Source organism: Micropterus salmoides, unplaced genomic scaffold (assembly GCF_014851395.1).
Source record: "Micropterus salmoides isolate LMB-PRFRI ecotype aquatic unplaced genomic scaffold, ASM1485139v1 Ms_hic_scaffold_10, whole genome shotgun sequence".
NCBI classification, from domain to species: Eukaryota; Metazoa; Chordata; class Actinopteri; order Centrarchiformes; family Centrarchidae; genus Micropterus; species Micropterus salmoides.
Genome location: NW_024040041.1, coordinates 10,753,177 through 10,767,226, shown reverse-complemented (window position 1 = coordinate 10,767,226; position 14,050 = coordinate 10,753,177). Strand labels below are relative to the sequence as shown.

The following is a 14,050-nucleotide window of genomic DNA, read 5'->3' as shown; positions in this document are numbered from 1 at the left end:
TTGATATTCCCACACAAAAAAATATGATTTAGGAAAATAAATAAAAACAGAGATCTGTTCTTGCACATTGTAGGTAAAGTGAAGGATAGCAAAATTGCATGTACAGTAGCAGTGCAAGCAGCAGCCACATTCATCTCATAATTTAAAATAATCAAGAACTTACCACACCAGAGTTAATTATCCTCTATTTTATTAATAAATGCTCTTTTGTTTTTAGAAAAAAACAAATACTTACAAATACAGTACGCAAAAAGCTTTGCCCCTAATTTCCAATGACTTTTTCCTAATGTAACACAATAATTTACACAAGGTGGCTCAACACTTACAGGAACACTACAGCAAAAAAAACAGACTTCCTTATTTGAAAGTTTGACAGGGTTGAAGTGTGTTTGATACATCATGCCAGGCACTTAAAATCCTTGGAAAAGCCAAATGACAGGTGAGTAAATCATGCACGTGAAACCATTTAATATAACATAGTTTGCAGTATTTAGCCTAGGTTTGGCATACACCATCTGACTATTTACTTAATACTCCCTTGTAGCATGATTTTTACTATTAACTTCACTAGAATCAGAAACTCAGTAAATCAAGGAGGCTGTACTGGACAAACAATAAAACCTGAAGCAACCACTATTCAGCAGTGTGAATCATACATCTTTCAGAAAAATAATGCAAAAAAATTCAGTTGCACCATTTTGCATCCCCATCAAATAAGGCAATCACCAGTAAAACCTGCAAATGGCACACAATGTGGCTACCACTTAACTATCCAAAGTCTTCTGAATTTAATTTTGAACAGAATAACAAAACAGAAACGAAGTTTTTTGATTTGTTGAATGTACATAATTGCCTTCTTGTTTAATGCTGATTTGTAATTTGATATAAACTCACTCAGAGGCCGACCACAATTTCAGGTATTCAAACCCATCAAACAGAAAGTGAGAATATGATTACAAATGTACAATATGGTGCAGTGTGTTTGTGGTGACAAATGCATAAAAGCATAAAATGATAAATTCAAAAGATGGTGTGAATCAGAAATTACCTTGCGTGTGTTTGTGTTTGCAAGTCTCCAAGGTTTTCTCCAGAGAGGTTTTGGATTCACAATACAGACATTTTGTCAGAATAAGTCACAGTATACACAAACTGGTATAACTAGAGTGTTCCACAGCTATAAATGGAAAAACTATATTAACAAATGTGTGTTATAATACACTTTCAGTGTATGAACTGGTAAATGACAGCACTGTAAAATCTCAAAGAGGGAAAGGACTTGTCCCTATTGACAAAAGTACTGATACAGTACAGGACAGCAAAATATAACCAATAAGATCACCAACCAAATTACTGCAAAAATCCCTATGAATAAGGCCCTACTGAATTGTGTCAAGAATCTATAAAGTGTCCCTTTCCTTTTATATAATGTGTAGTTATTCACTAGAACAAGTGCAAACAGAAAGGGAGTGAACAACAGTAAAGTGTCCAAAATGACCCCAAAAACCTGTTGGTATCGTACTGTATTTAAACATGAAGCATTGTGAGCACAGGAGTAGAGCTTACAAAAAGTTGTGTAGTTCATGTAAGATGCAGTAATGCGTTAATACAGTATATGCCATATGTTTATATTCAGAAGATTGAAGACCAAAAACATTCACACATGAAATATAAACACAAAATGTGTTTAGATTTTTGGTATGTACATGCTATAAAGTTGCATTATGTCAATCAGAATATTAAGACACTGGGCTTTGAATGTGACATATTCAAAGTACATTAAAAAATGCACAACATTCTGAATATGCAAAAATATTAAATATCAATAAATAACTCATTGTCCAAAATAAATTGGACAAAGTTAAGTTTTTCCTTAATAATACCCTTATTTGATTAGAAGAAGTTGGGTTGTGTATCACAATATCTTCGAACACATCCTCAAATAAGTAAAGTTTTCTTTTTTACGTCATGCTTTTTATCTTATATAGTTACCTGAAATTAGTAAAACTAATAAGCTTTTATACCTTCTAACACAGCACAATGGTGTGCTGTTCTATCACTGTTACCGCAGCAGCTTGAGTATACAGCATATATGCAACATTCACAAAGTGCTCAATACTTTTTCTTTCCCAAAGAAAGGGTGTGAGATGTTTCTTAAACATGAGATAACTATAACCTTCAGTTAAGCTAAAGCCTGAATCTCAAGGAAGTTTTGTGCAACATCAGGGTTTCTTTACCTGACTTATGATGATGACAACCTATTGTGTAATGTTACTGTACTGCAACACTGGTGTGAAAATCTCATAGTATTAACACTGTACGTCATAATATTGAGTTAGAATCTCTAAATTTTCAATTAGTAGGTACAAATTTTGACTTTCCTTCAGAAATGTCATACATTCTTGTATTTTGTTGGCAGATATTGGATTCCAGACACAAGGAAACCACCATTACAGTTAAAAAAAATGTGTACAACAGATGTATTTCTTCAGCACTAAGAGAGAATATAAATTAAATAAAAAGTTCCAAAGCATTGGTTGGGGCCTGTTGTATATATGTAAAGTAACATCCATCAATAGAAATATTGATTCAAACTGCAACTCTCAGTGCTGTAACCCGCACAACAACCAACAACACGTCTAAAACGTGGAGATGTGATTGACACGAAAAACACATGAGATTCAGTAAAGTGCCGCTTCAAATTACAACATATTTCTAAATTATGGCCATTTAGCATTGGAACCTCTACTCCACCCTACAAACTATTATACTGCTAGAAAATCATTAACTTTGGTTATTGACTAGCTGCACCTTTTCCTGTAGTGGTAAACTATTGTTTATCTTTACTGCAAAAGGCAACTAAGGATTTGCACTCTGATTGGACAAATGTCAAAGAAACTGAATATAGTACTCCTCCACTGTAACACACTGTTGATAAAGAAGCAAGGAAAGATATAGGACCTGCCTAATAAGTGTCTTCACAAGAATCTATATTACAGTGTGTAAATTAAATAAATAAAGGTCAACCTGCTTGAAGATCCAATATACCAGCATGTGAGAAGTGCTCTAATCAAATACTGAAGCCTCAGCTATCAATTACATGTTGTTGTGTGTGTGTGTAAATGTGTAACTGGACCTTTGTTTTCCGGCTGCTATAAGCTATAGGCAGGAGTCCCAGTGTATCTGCAAGTCGTAAGTGTCCAGGAAGTCCGTGGAAAACACACTAGGGGGTGTCTGGGGAGCCAGCGGGGCCAGCGTGGGGGTAACCTCTCCCCTGTCTCCTCCCATGGTAAGGTCCAACCAATCCATACCGTCAAGCCCTTGCTCCACATCCGCTGCCATGTCGAAGGTATCCATGGGAGATGAGGGATGGTTCAGGATACTGGGAGTGCACAACATTTGACTGTGGAGGTCATCAATCAAAGTCAACAGGCCACCAGGCTCCACCCCCAGGAGAGGCTTACCGGTGGTGCTTTCTAGAAAGTCCTCCAGGCGTCCATTCACTGAGTTACTGACGTGCTGTTTCTCTTCTGTGGTGTCGGCCAGAGTCTGAAGCTCACACCGCACCGAGGAGGCCGACTGTGGCGTGTCGCAGCTGGGTGGGATGGGTGGTGATAGCAACAGCTGGAGTGGGGACGAAGGAGGGGAAGAGGCAGAGGAGTGTGGATTTAGACGGTCCAGAGAAGCGTCTGGCGCTGGTTTGAAGTTGGTCGACATTTCTGAAGGGAAATACACAGAATTTTCAAAATGAAACGTCACTCCCAATCCAACAAATCACCAAACTGCTGAGTACCTTTTTTGAAAAAACTATATTACTTAACAGACAGAACAGACAATGTTGTTGTATCTCACCTCCTGTCTGAAAAATGATGTCAATAAAATCTTGATGCTCTGTATCCTGAGGACAGTCACACAGAGGGAACAACAAGTTAACCTTCCAAACTGTATGTAACACATAAATGTGTGACATGAGCACTTGATGTGACAAGGCATGATGCGACGTACAACAGCATATCAAACAGGAATGTAGAGCAACAATGTTTTGCTTAATATAGGTTAATAAAACCTAAGAGACACCCCAGAGGGCAGTAAAAATCACACATTTTGGATTATGTACTTTACATTCATTCATTCATTGCACAATGACACAATCGGACATGCAGTGCGCCATACTTTGTTATCAGGTGATGAGGCAGCTGTCTTAATGGAAGCTGGAGACAGAGGACTAAACAAGACATCCAGACTGGGGCGCACCTCCTAGAGGAGAGGAAAATTAAGTGAAAAAACAAACAAACATTGCATCCAAAGTTATCAGGAGATCCTTTACAATGTGACTGGGTGATATGAGTCACCTTGAAAGATAATCCATGTCATCCGGATATTACTTACGATTTGAGAGGGAGGTGATGAGGTGTTTTTCCCTGAGGAAGCCGTCTCCTGGTCCTTGAAGAAAGGCTGCAGACTGGGAGGTGCTGACAAACAATGAGCAAATTCCTGCTGAGGCTGGGCTACAGATACCTGAAGTCCCCCATTCTGTGGCTGCAAATCATTTAAAAGGGTGGAGAAGATATAAGTATTTCTTACATGGAAACATTATTCGGAGGCTAATAGAATACTAATAAATCACTCATAATGTCCCTACCTTTGATGTCATTTATTTTTGCTGAGAAATGCCCTGCAACACATTTAGTGGCAGTCGTACACCTGTGCAAGGATTTTAAACTTCCACTGATAAGACTTCTTCACTAAGCTTTAGCCTACTCCCACCCCTGTGTTAAAGTGTCACTGTAGCGTTAAAAATATCACCAATATATGCAATGAGCACACAGTGTTCCACTAAATCTTGGCATTTTTCAAGGCAGGCTTTACCCCCAAAAGACCGAGTGCTCAACTCGACAAGAGATCCTGTACATCTCAATTAGCCAAGATGCGATGTAGTCTTTGTTCCTCCTCTATTAACAACATAAATCATAGTAATGGAGGATGTCATTAGAGTAATTAGCAAAGCAATAATAGTCAGCATTGGGCAAGTATTAGACACTCTTATCAAGGACTGCTGTCACTGGTCTCAAACAGCATACATCATTAACTTTCACTGCTACTAGACCAGTTCTCTCTCACCCTCATGTTTCTCTCTCTTTTTAAGGAGCATTAACAGACAGCTATTGCTCCAGTGACGGGAAAAAGAGGCCCTGGGGCCGGGGCTGAGAATGAAGTGTGTGTGTAGTATGATGGAGATCTATGAAATGTGTAAGAGATCATTTAAACATTTTAAACCACATTGATTTGTGGTGGCAGGAATGCTGCTTTCTCACTAAACCTTGGTCATAGCTAGCCATGGAGATAGTTTTGTTTTATCTGTTTTGACATATTAAACTATGAGATTGATACTACCACCCAAACACAATGGAACTTTGTTTATTGCACTCAAAGCAATCCTTCATTTCAGTGTGCCTTTTCAGAAACAATTGTTGACAATTCAGATCATCAATATCATCAATAGATTTAAACGTCACCTTTGTCTTTTGTTGTTTCAGAAATCCCATGTGCATGCTCTTTTTGGTTTGATTATCAGCTTTAGGCAGCTTAACAGGGTGGTGGCCAGGAAGCTTGGCTGGAGTGGACTGTAGTCGCTAGAGGAGAGGGAGAAATTGAAACAGTGTATTTAGTATTAGTTTTGCTAAGTGCTGAATATAACAATAAATTACATCAGAAAATAGCTTTTTTATGAATCAGTCTTTGCATTCACACACTAATGTATATATTTCTGATCCATAATGCTCATGTGCATGTTATTAATGTTAAAGACTATGTGCCTGTATATCTGGAACTTGAAAGCATGAACACATTACACCAGTGCTGGCCTCGCTCCATTGGCTCCCGGTCCATTTTAGAATACATTTTAAGATCTGTTTGTTTTTAAGTCACTGAAGGGTTGGCGCCTCACTACAGCCAGACCTCTTACACGTCTACACCCCCCCCCACGGTCACTTAGGTCTACTGACCAACTTCGGCTAGTCGCTCCAAAAACCAGGTTAAAAACCAGGGGCGACTGTGCTTTTTCAGCAGCAGCCCCTAAATTGTGGAATGAGCTACCTCCACAGATCCAATTGGCCCCGACCCTCGAATGTTTTAAATCCCGTCTTAAAACCCACTTGACCTCCCTGGCTTTTAACCCAGCATGAGAGCTGTGTAGCCTTGTTGTTTTATGTGTTTATGTTTTATTTCTTGTTCAGCACTTTGTAAACCTATGTTTTTTAAAATGTGCTATATAAATAAAATGGATTGGATTGGTAATTGGTTAACCTGTTCCATCAAGCATACAAGTTTTCAGAAGCATGCACTGAACACATATTCTGAGGCACCACATATAATTGAAGAATCTGGATTTTTTCAGGAAAAAAACAAACATGGCGGCTGCTCAAAGTCATGTACCTGCAGCGCGATGTGATTGGTTGCTTTGCTCTCAGGTGCATCGATTCTTTGATTCTCAGTGGTGTGACTGGTCAGTGCAATCAGGAAGTGGTTACCGTTGCTGTCGGTGACCAGAGTCGGGGTGGTGTTACTCTTAAGGAGATCCAGTGGGAAAGAAGAGCCTGACCCTGACTGCTGGTTGAGGTCCGCTTGAGACATCTGTGCAAAACCAACAACAATTTTTAGAGGAAGAATCTTAGTTCGTGTCCATTTGACTTCATATTCTTTACAAGCATGCCCAAAATTCAGCTCCTCTTGTGATTCAACAAATGCACTGATTTTTTATATATTCTAAGATCTGATCAGGAGACCATTGCTTAGCAGCATCCTTAACAACAGGACTTTACTGGTATCATGAGGAAATCTAACGCCTGTCTTTGTACTGTAAATTATATTATAAAAGCTATTCCTGACCTGCGGTGACTGCGGCTGCGCCTGTTGTTTCTGCTGTGTTAGCATCTGTTGTTGCTTCAGACGTATCTTGGTCTGTATCTGGATTTGTTGCAGTTGTTTAGTCTGCTGCTGCTGCTTATTTTGCTGCTGTAAATATGATTTTTGTTGCTTCAGTAGAATCTGTTGCTTCAGCTGCATCTGCTGTTGGTGTTGTTTGGACTGTTGTTGATGCTGCTGCTGCTGCTGTGACTGCAACAGTTGCTGCTGCAGTTTCAGCTGCTGTTTGTGAGACTTCTTCTTTCTCTGCTGAGACAGTTTCTGGAGGTTCTGCTGAGTCTCCAGCGTCAGACCACGGTTCTGAATTGTCTGCTGCTGGGTCTGAGTGTTGTGCTGTTGCTGAAGCAAAAATGTCTGTATGGCCTGTTGCTGGGCCAACTGCAGAGCGGTTTGCTGGAGGCATATGTGCTGTTGTTGTTTTGTCTGTGTGTTCATCTGCTTGATCTGGTGCTGAATCTGCTCCTGCACCTCCTGAGTTTGGGTCTGCGGTAATCCATGAGCGTCTGATAATGGGGTAGTTGTCTCAGACACAACTTCCTCTGCCTCGATGGCTTCCTGTTTGACAGTTACATTGGCAACATCCATCTCACATGAAACGGATGAAGGCTGAGGGGAGACTGGTGGAGGGCCAAAGGAAAGAGGGGCACTGGGCTTATCAGGAGGTTCTTGTTTAACTCTTAAAAGAACCAGCGGCTCTGGAAGTCGCCCCCCTCTCTTCCCATGCTCCAGCTGCATCCTCAGCACATCCACCAGTCTCTGTTTCTGCATTAGCATCCTGGTCAACTCCTCTATCTGCTTGTCCTTCTCCTGCAGCATCTTGTCTTTGTCCATTGCCACTACTGGGGCTGTGGTTGTAGTGTTGGGGGCAGCTGATGAGACCGGGCAATGTTTCTGCAGAGAGGCTGGCTTTAAAGAGAACTGACAGGGTGCTGGCGTGGAGCAGTTCGGCTCTTCTTTAATGTTCTTTGCAAGCTGAGCAGTGGGATGCGGTTGAAGGCTCAGCTGGGTGAGCGGGGAACTCATCTACACAGAAAGAGAAAAAATAAAATTAGGTTAACATAGAAAATCTTGAAATTAAACTGACTACTAAAATCACATTTAGTTATAGTATTTCAAATGTATATTAATTGATGTCCAAAATAGATTAGGTAATATAATTTAAGAATACTGGTAAAAAAAAAAAATTCTATACTAATATACAAATATCCTCTTAACTATATCATGAGACATAATTAAAGCTGGCAACTTTGGAGAAACAAGCAAGAGACAGTTAGATTTTAAACGTATCCAATCGAAAAAATCCTACCCCCTCCCATCAGGTAGACAGGTAGCCAGCCAGTCATTTCATTTGGATCGTATGAAATGACTGGCCATGCTTATTACAGTCCTGCGACGGCCACAGATACAGGATTTTTGTTTGATTTGATTTATTCATCGCTGTCAGGATGTAAAGAGACCTTCAACAATTAAAACTAATAAAACTAAATTAAGTTGTAATTAAGTGTATTTAAAGTTGTAATTAACTATTATATAATATAATATAACTAATTACATATGCGACTACTGACATAAATAGCAATTCTAGGTAGCTTTGGATAAAAGTGTCAGCTAAATGAATAAATGTTAATGTTATCAATCAATATTGCAAATGGAAGTATAATTAGTTTACTTAAGTTTAATGTAGCCTTAATTTGCAAGTAAACATTATGTTTCTATGTTATGATGATCACTGAACATGCAAGATCTGCTATAAGCTGTAAATCAATATATAAAATAACATATAGTATTTATGTTTCAATACATTCTTGTGGTTATCTAAGATCAAGTAAATGTATTACAACAACAACAAAATTCAGACCATTTCCCCCAATGGGTCGCTGTTAAAGCTGGTATCTTCTGGGCTCATGGCAGCCGGCAAGCAGTCAAAGGGGGGGAGCGAAACGATTGGGTTGGACATGAGCTGCTGAGGAGTGGCAGCAGCTGGGGTGGCACTGCTACCTGCACCAGCTGTAAGAAAGGATGATATGACATTAGGCAGGAAGTACAGAGATAATACATCATCTCAACTGTTTTCTCCATCTTCCTTGTCTGTTATCACTTGAATACAGCTGTGTTGAGTGGGTATTGATTCAATCACTTGACTGACCAGTCATAGAGGATGTCTGATGGCACTGAAATTGTTGCTGTGATGTAATGTTGTTGGTGGTTGCAGCGGTATTGGAGGATTTTCCTGCTCCTTCAGCCCCTGGCCCTGTGGTACCCCCTGCTGTTGGAGAGGAGGTAGTGTCACGGACTCCATTCAGCTCCTGGTAGGTCCTCAGCCTCTCAATGAGGTCATTTTTGGTGCCGGAGACTGGCAAGCTGCGCAGTTTCAACTCGGACTTCAGTTCCGCAACCTGATAGAAGGTGGAGTAAAAGAGAGAATTTGAGGACAAGATAGAGGGAATGCGAGGTGAGGATAGAGGTGAGGATGAATATCAGAGGAAAATTGAAAAAGGTTCAAAGGAAAGAGAAGAGAGAAAACAAAAAGACAAGAGTGGTCCATCACTCTCCATTTCTTTGGCAGCTCTGAGTTGGCAGACCACTTTACGGTGACAGAATTTTGTCAACAGAGAATGTCAACTTCTATCCACCACTTACTCCATCGACTCATGGCTTGTAGACAGCAGAGAGAGCTGTTGGTCTCCACTGTACTGATTCCAGACTGAAAATGTATTATGAGTGCAGCTTTCTTTTGGATTTGTATGTTGTTGTGCGGCTAACCTTCATTTCATCCAGGTTTGGAGGTAGAGACGCTGGTTTTGTTCCACCTAAAGGAGCAGTGCTCTGACGGCTGTGACTGCCCAGGTTAGGGGGGGCCGTTGAAGGGGCAGGTCGAGGTGGAGTGGAGGTGGCTGTGGAACTGGAGGAGGAAGAGGAAGATGGCTGCTGATCTGTCTGAGGTCTGTCAGAGGGTGGAAAAATACAGTAATCTCTAAGTCTTAAGACAATTAAATACAAGTAAACGTTGAATTCTGACACTTGTTCCCACCAAAATTCCCACCAGACGAGGCCAACATTACCTAGCTCCTGTAACAATTTGTCTGGCTGCTTTAGATTATGTGTGCTTGATACATGCTCCAAACCAAACTCCCCTACCAATCCCAGGCAGCAAAAGGTATGTTTTCCCCAGGTGTTACTATAAAATACAAACTTGACCATGCACAAAACATACTTGGGTGGTGCAGGAAGGATGGTGTGGTAGTTGTAGTGCTGCTGCTGCTGACTGAGGATCTGGAGCTGCAAGAAGAGCTGCTGCTGGTGGAGGATCTTGGCATAAGATGAGTCCAGATGGGGAGGAGGCTCTTTATCTCCCTTCTGGTCAGGAGGGATGTACTGATGGTACTTTAACTTTTTAATCTAGAGGACAACACAAAAGTACAACAAATAATCGTTTTACAACTATATTGCTGCTTCTATGACCAATTTGTTTCCACTTAGGTTTGAGGTACTTTTTTAGCTACCGTGTGTATGTCTAAATACATTAACAAAAAACTACCTTTGGCTTGTTGTCCTTAGGTTTCTTGTGTCTCTGATTGGAGCGGTCAGAGTTCGGTTTAGGCTGGGACTGAAAGAAAGAGGAGAGAGCTGGTGCTCTAAAACAACATACCTCATTTTTTATTTGATGTCAGATTAACAAAGACCATTAAACCTGCATTCATTTCTTTGACCACTTCAGGGTAACACAACAAGCTGTTCCAACATAGACATATTACCACTTTATAAAGCTGATTAGGCAAACAGCTGCCTTTTTACACATCCACTGTGCAACATTATCATTCATTTGGAGTTGTGTTTCTGGCCACCTGATGAATGTAAGTCCAGTATTCACTCTACTTGTAGCTCTAATTTCCGAGGAAAATATCTGTCTCTTTAGCTGCTAACTGCTCCACAGTGTTCACCAGATAGTCACAAACTTTGTCTGTACACTATTTGGTGTTGGGTAGATAGTTTAAAGTGTGTTAGATGAGATTTCTTTGCTTGGTCTTGACAGATTTAATTTACCTTGATCTGTAAGGTTGCACCTGTCCTCTGGGCAAATGGTGCTGCTATCCCATTGGTCAGCTTCAGTGAGGGGGACGATCCAGAGATTGGTGGGAGAGGAGGAACAGAGGGAGGAACCTAATTGATTTAGATGAAAAAATAAATAAACTTATCTAGAGCTAGACAAAAAAATCAGCCAGGCCAATATATCACCTGATATTATCTTATTGCAGACATATCAGTAGGGGTGTATATGTCAGCCCATAACAAGACATTTCAGCTTAGAAATGCTAAACTAGGTTTAAAAAGTCTCACTTTTACATGTTGTATTACAGATACGTCCACAAGAGAGAACCCACAAGCTGACTTTGAAAAATGCAGTTGTAACATAGTAACGTAGAGTTTACTACTGTAATGCAATTCACTTGTTTTACAGTCTTGCATCCATGACACACAACATGTAAGTCACGACGCGTCTGCCTCTCATTCCCGAGTGCTCCTACCTGTGTAGGAGATGGAACACTGCTTCCAGCCAGCGTCTCTGGTGGAGAGGGCACAGGTACCAGGCCCAGAGGAGACTCCTGGCTTACCGGCTGTTCTGGAGACAGACTGTAATTGCTGTCCTCATCACATGACGAGTTGTCGCCTGAAAGCTTTGTAAATTGTGTCTCTGTGAGAGGGAGAGGAGGGAGGAGAGAGGAAAGGATTGATATCTAGGCAGATAAAAACATAAATGCAACTTCAAAAAGAGCACTTGGTTTTTCCAACTTGTGAACACAAGTTACTGTATCTACCTCTTAGCCTGAGCTGCATTTACTGGTGTTAAGAGCCATTGTATTGCTCCTGACCATGCAGACATACTGCACTGTGCCAATAAACCAGCACTCTGTGAGCATCCCTTAAGTCAGCCAAAATGATCACCCGTGCTTCTTCTCCAAAGTCTGCTCCAAAACTGTCAACAGTGGATTTGTATGACAGCTGCTGCAGAGTGATCTAAACTCCTTGTCCTCACTGCCTGCACATCGTGCCCTTAAAAGCCCGTTTTAGATGATATCTTCACTTAAATAAATGCTTCTTTTGTCAATAGTGTGGCCAAGATAAGTCAAGCTTTATGCCAGTGATAGTTCTCATTCATCTAAATTCACTTTCAGCACAACCAAATAAGGCTGGCCACCTCATTGATAGCAGTTTTTATGTGACAGATGGCATCTCACTGAGGAATGACATTATGCTGAGAATTCTGGAGGATCAGTTGTGTAATTTATGCTATGAATGCATTAACTGTTTATGTGAAGGCTCCTCCTGTTTATGCCAGCCTTCTGTGCTGCTAATGACATTCTCTTCACAAAATGTTTCCCAGGCAACAAATACTTGTAGCTGATAAATTTAAAAATGGACTTAAAATCAGGGAAAGTATTTAAAAACAAACTGCATAAAAAGTAGTCAACCACCGGACAACTGTTTCAACATCAGTCATCATCGGCATCAGGTTGAAATGTCTTCCAGCACAGTCATGGTCCTGCTGCTAATTTTCCCCTCAGGGATTTCATATAATCATTTCATTATTATGCAGACTTTTGAGTCTTTACAGGGATTTAAAAGAATAAAGTTACTGGCGTAGATGTCCTGGACTAGGACAGAGGCTTTTCTTTTGCTGGTGGATGTGTGTTATTTAATTACAGGGCTGCTGTGGGCCAGAGCAGACAGCTACATAAAATACACCGCTGGTCATTAATTCACCATCAGCAGGTGATGATGAAAAGACAACATGGGGCTGATTTAATACCCTCTGATCCAATAATGTGATGACTTCCCTACCGCTGTGCTGTGCACGTGTGTGTTTGTGCGTCACGCTCTGTATGTTTGTGTCTTTACATGTCGACTCTGTGTAACTCTTGTGCTCCCACTGCTCCTACAGTAAGTGGCGATAATGCAATTGTGTTTATTGTGCGGCAGTGACAGAGATGGATAGTCCACTGACACTGTAGGTTATTGAATCCCAGCCTTCTTCCCTCCACACATCAATCAAGCCGCTGGACCCACTGTCCCCGATCTCATCATCTAATATTTGACAACAATGGTGCTGGACTAAAGATATATACTAAAAGTTGAATAGTACTGCTACTTTTTTCATTGTTGATGTTGTAATGGAAAAGGGTGAAATTGGGGTCATTCTATCTGTCACAATACCTAAACTGCAACTGAATGATATCACATTCATTCATTTACAGTCCTATTTCTTCAATTAGTATGTAATTATCCTTATAAAAGATAATGGGTTTTATTAACAGACACAGTGGCCATTTAAAATTGACAGCAGAGAAGGAAAAGCTTTCTTCACTTCCTGTCTGTCAGGCACGGATACATACATGATTTACTATTTCCTAGTTTAACGTTTCTAATCCCACTGCAGTTGCTTTTTGAAGCATGAACACTATCCTGTCTTGTGGTTCTTGTGTACATATAGCATGTGAATGTGCATGTGTACCTTTGTTTAAAGAGTGTGTATTTCGCCAGCCATCTGTTTGTCTGCCCGTGCGTGTGTGGCGAGCACAGATGAGGCATCTGAAGCATCAGTATGTTTATGATAGCTGGAGGACGGAGCCAGGAGAGACATCTTGTCAGGAGCCTCAAAGTGTGGGTGTGCTGTGATAGATCACACTTTAAAATTTATATTACACCTCCCTCCTCCACATATATGCAGGGCATATTTTATTTAACGGTGTATTTAGTATTTCTTGGCCACTAGGTGGCAGAAAAACAACAAAACGAGCTGACAGATGGAGAGCCAAGTTGTTATAGCTAACATGTTAGGAAACGTTAGTTTAAACATGTCATGTTCAACATTCACTCTTCTTCCTGCACTGTTTACCTCAATGTCAACATCAAAAATATTGTTTAATTTCTGGTTTATCGTATTTATTTGCTTTTGTTTAACCCTGTTTTAAAAAATGTAATAAGGACCTTTCACAAAAGACTGACAGGAACAAAAATAAATTGCCGTGGACTGAAGAAAAGCATGAACAGAACTCAACAGTGTCTCAAAAACCGATGGAGCCTGAAACCAGCCTCTATTACTACATCTGCACTGTTACAGGTGTTCTAC

General features: G+C 40.5%; 1 protein-coding gene across 5 annotated transcripts in view; it reads right to left on the bottom strand.

Moving 5' to 3' along the window:
* Nucleotides 1-219: 219 nt before the first annotated feature.
* Nucleotides 220-14,050, bottom strand: part of LOC119885652 (myocardin-related transcription factor A-like) — a 49,753-nt gene continuing 35,922 nt past the window's right edge. For 4 of the 5 annotated variants that reach the window (XM_038695800.1, XM_038695791.1, XM_038695807.1 and 1 more), the window contains 14 exons: nucleotides 11,448-11,614; nucleotides 10,966-11,082; nucleotides 10,460-10,528; nucleotides 10,136-10,320; nucleotides 9,685-9,865; nucleotides 9,068-9,317; nucleotides 8,780-8,928; nucleotides 6,886-7,944; nucleotides 6,433-6,630; nucleotides 5,514-5,630; nucleotides 4,387-4,536; nucleotides 4,171-4,254; nucleotides 3,850-3,895; nucleotides 220-3,716 (listed from right to left, as the gene is read on the bottom strand). In XM_038695800.1, coding sequence (XP_038551728.1) covers nucleotides 3,157-3,716; nucleotides 3,850-3,895; nucleotides 4,171-4,254; nucleotides 4,387-4,536; nucleotides 5,514-5,630; nucleotides 6,433-6,630; nucleotides 6,886-7,944; nucleotides 8,780-8,928; nucleotides 9,068-9,317; nucleotides 9,685-9,865; nucleotides 10,136-10,320; nucleotides 10,460-10,528; nucleotides 10,966-11,082; nucleotides 11,448-11,614 — 3,332 coding nt within the window. In that variant the 3' untranslated portion in view covers nucleotides 220-3,156. The remainder of the gene's footprint in view (nucleotides 3,717-3,849; nucleotides 3,896-4,170; nucleotides 4,255-4,386; nucleotides 4,537-5,513; nucleotides 5,631-6,432; nucleotides 6,631-6,885; nucleotides 7,945-8,779; nucleotides 8,929-9,067; nucleotides 9,318-9,684; nucleotides 9,866-10,135; nucleotides 10,321-10,459; nucleotides 10,529-10,965; nucleotides 11,083-11,447; nucleotides 11,615-14,050) is intronic. The other variant, XM_038695815.1, reaches the window with a different exon arrangement.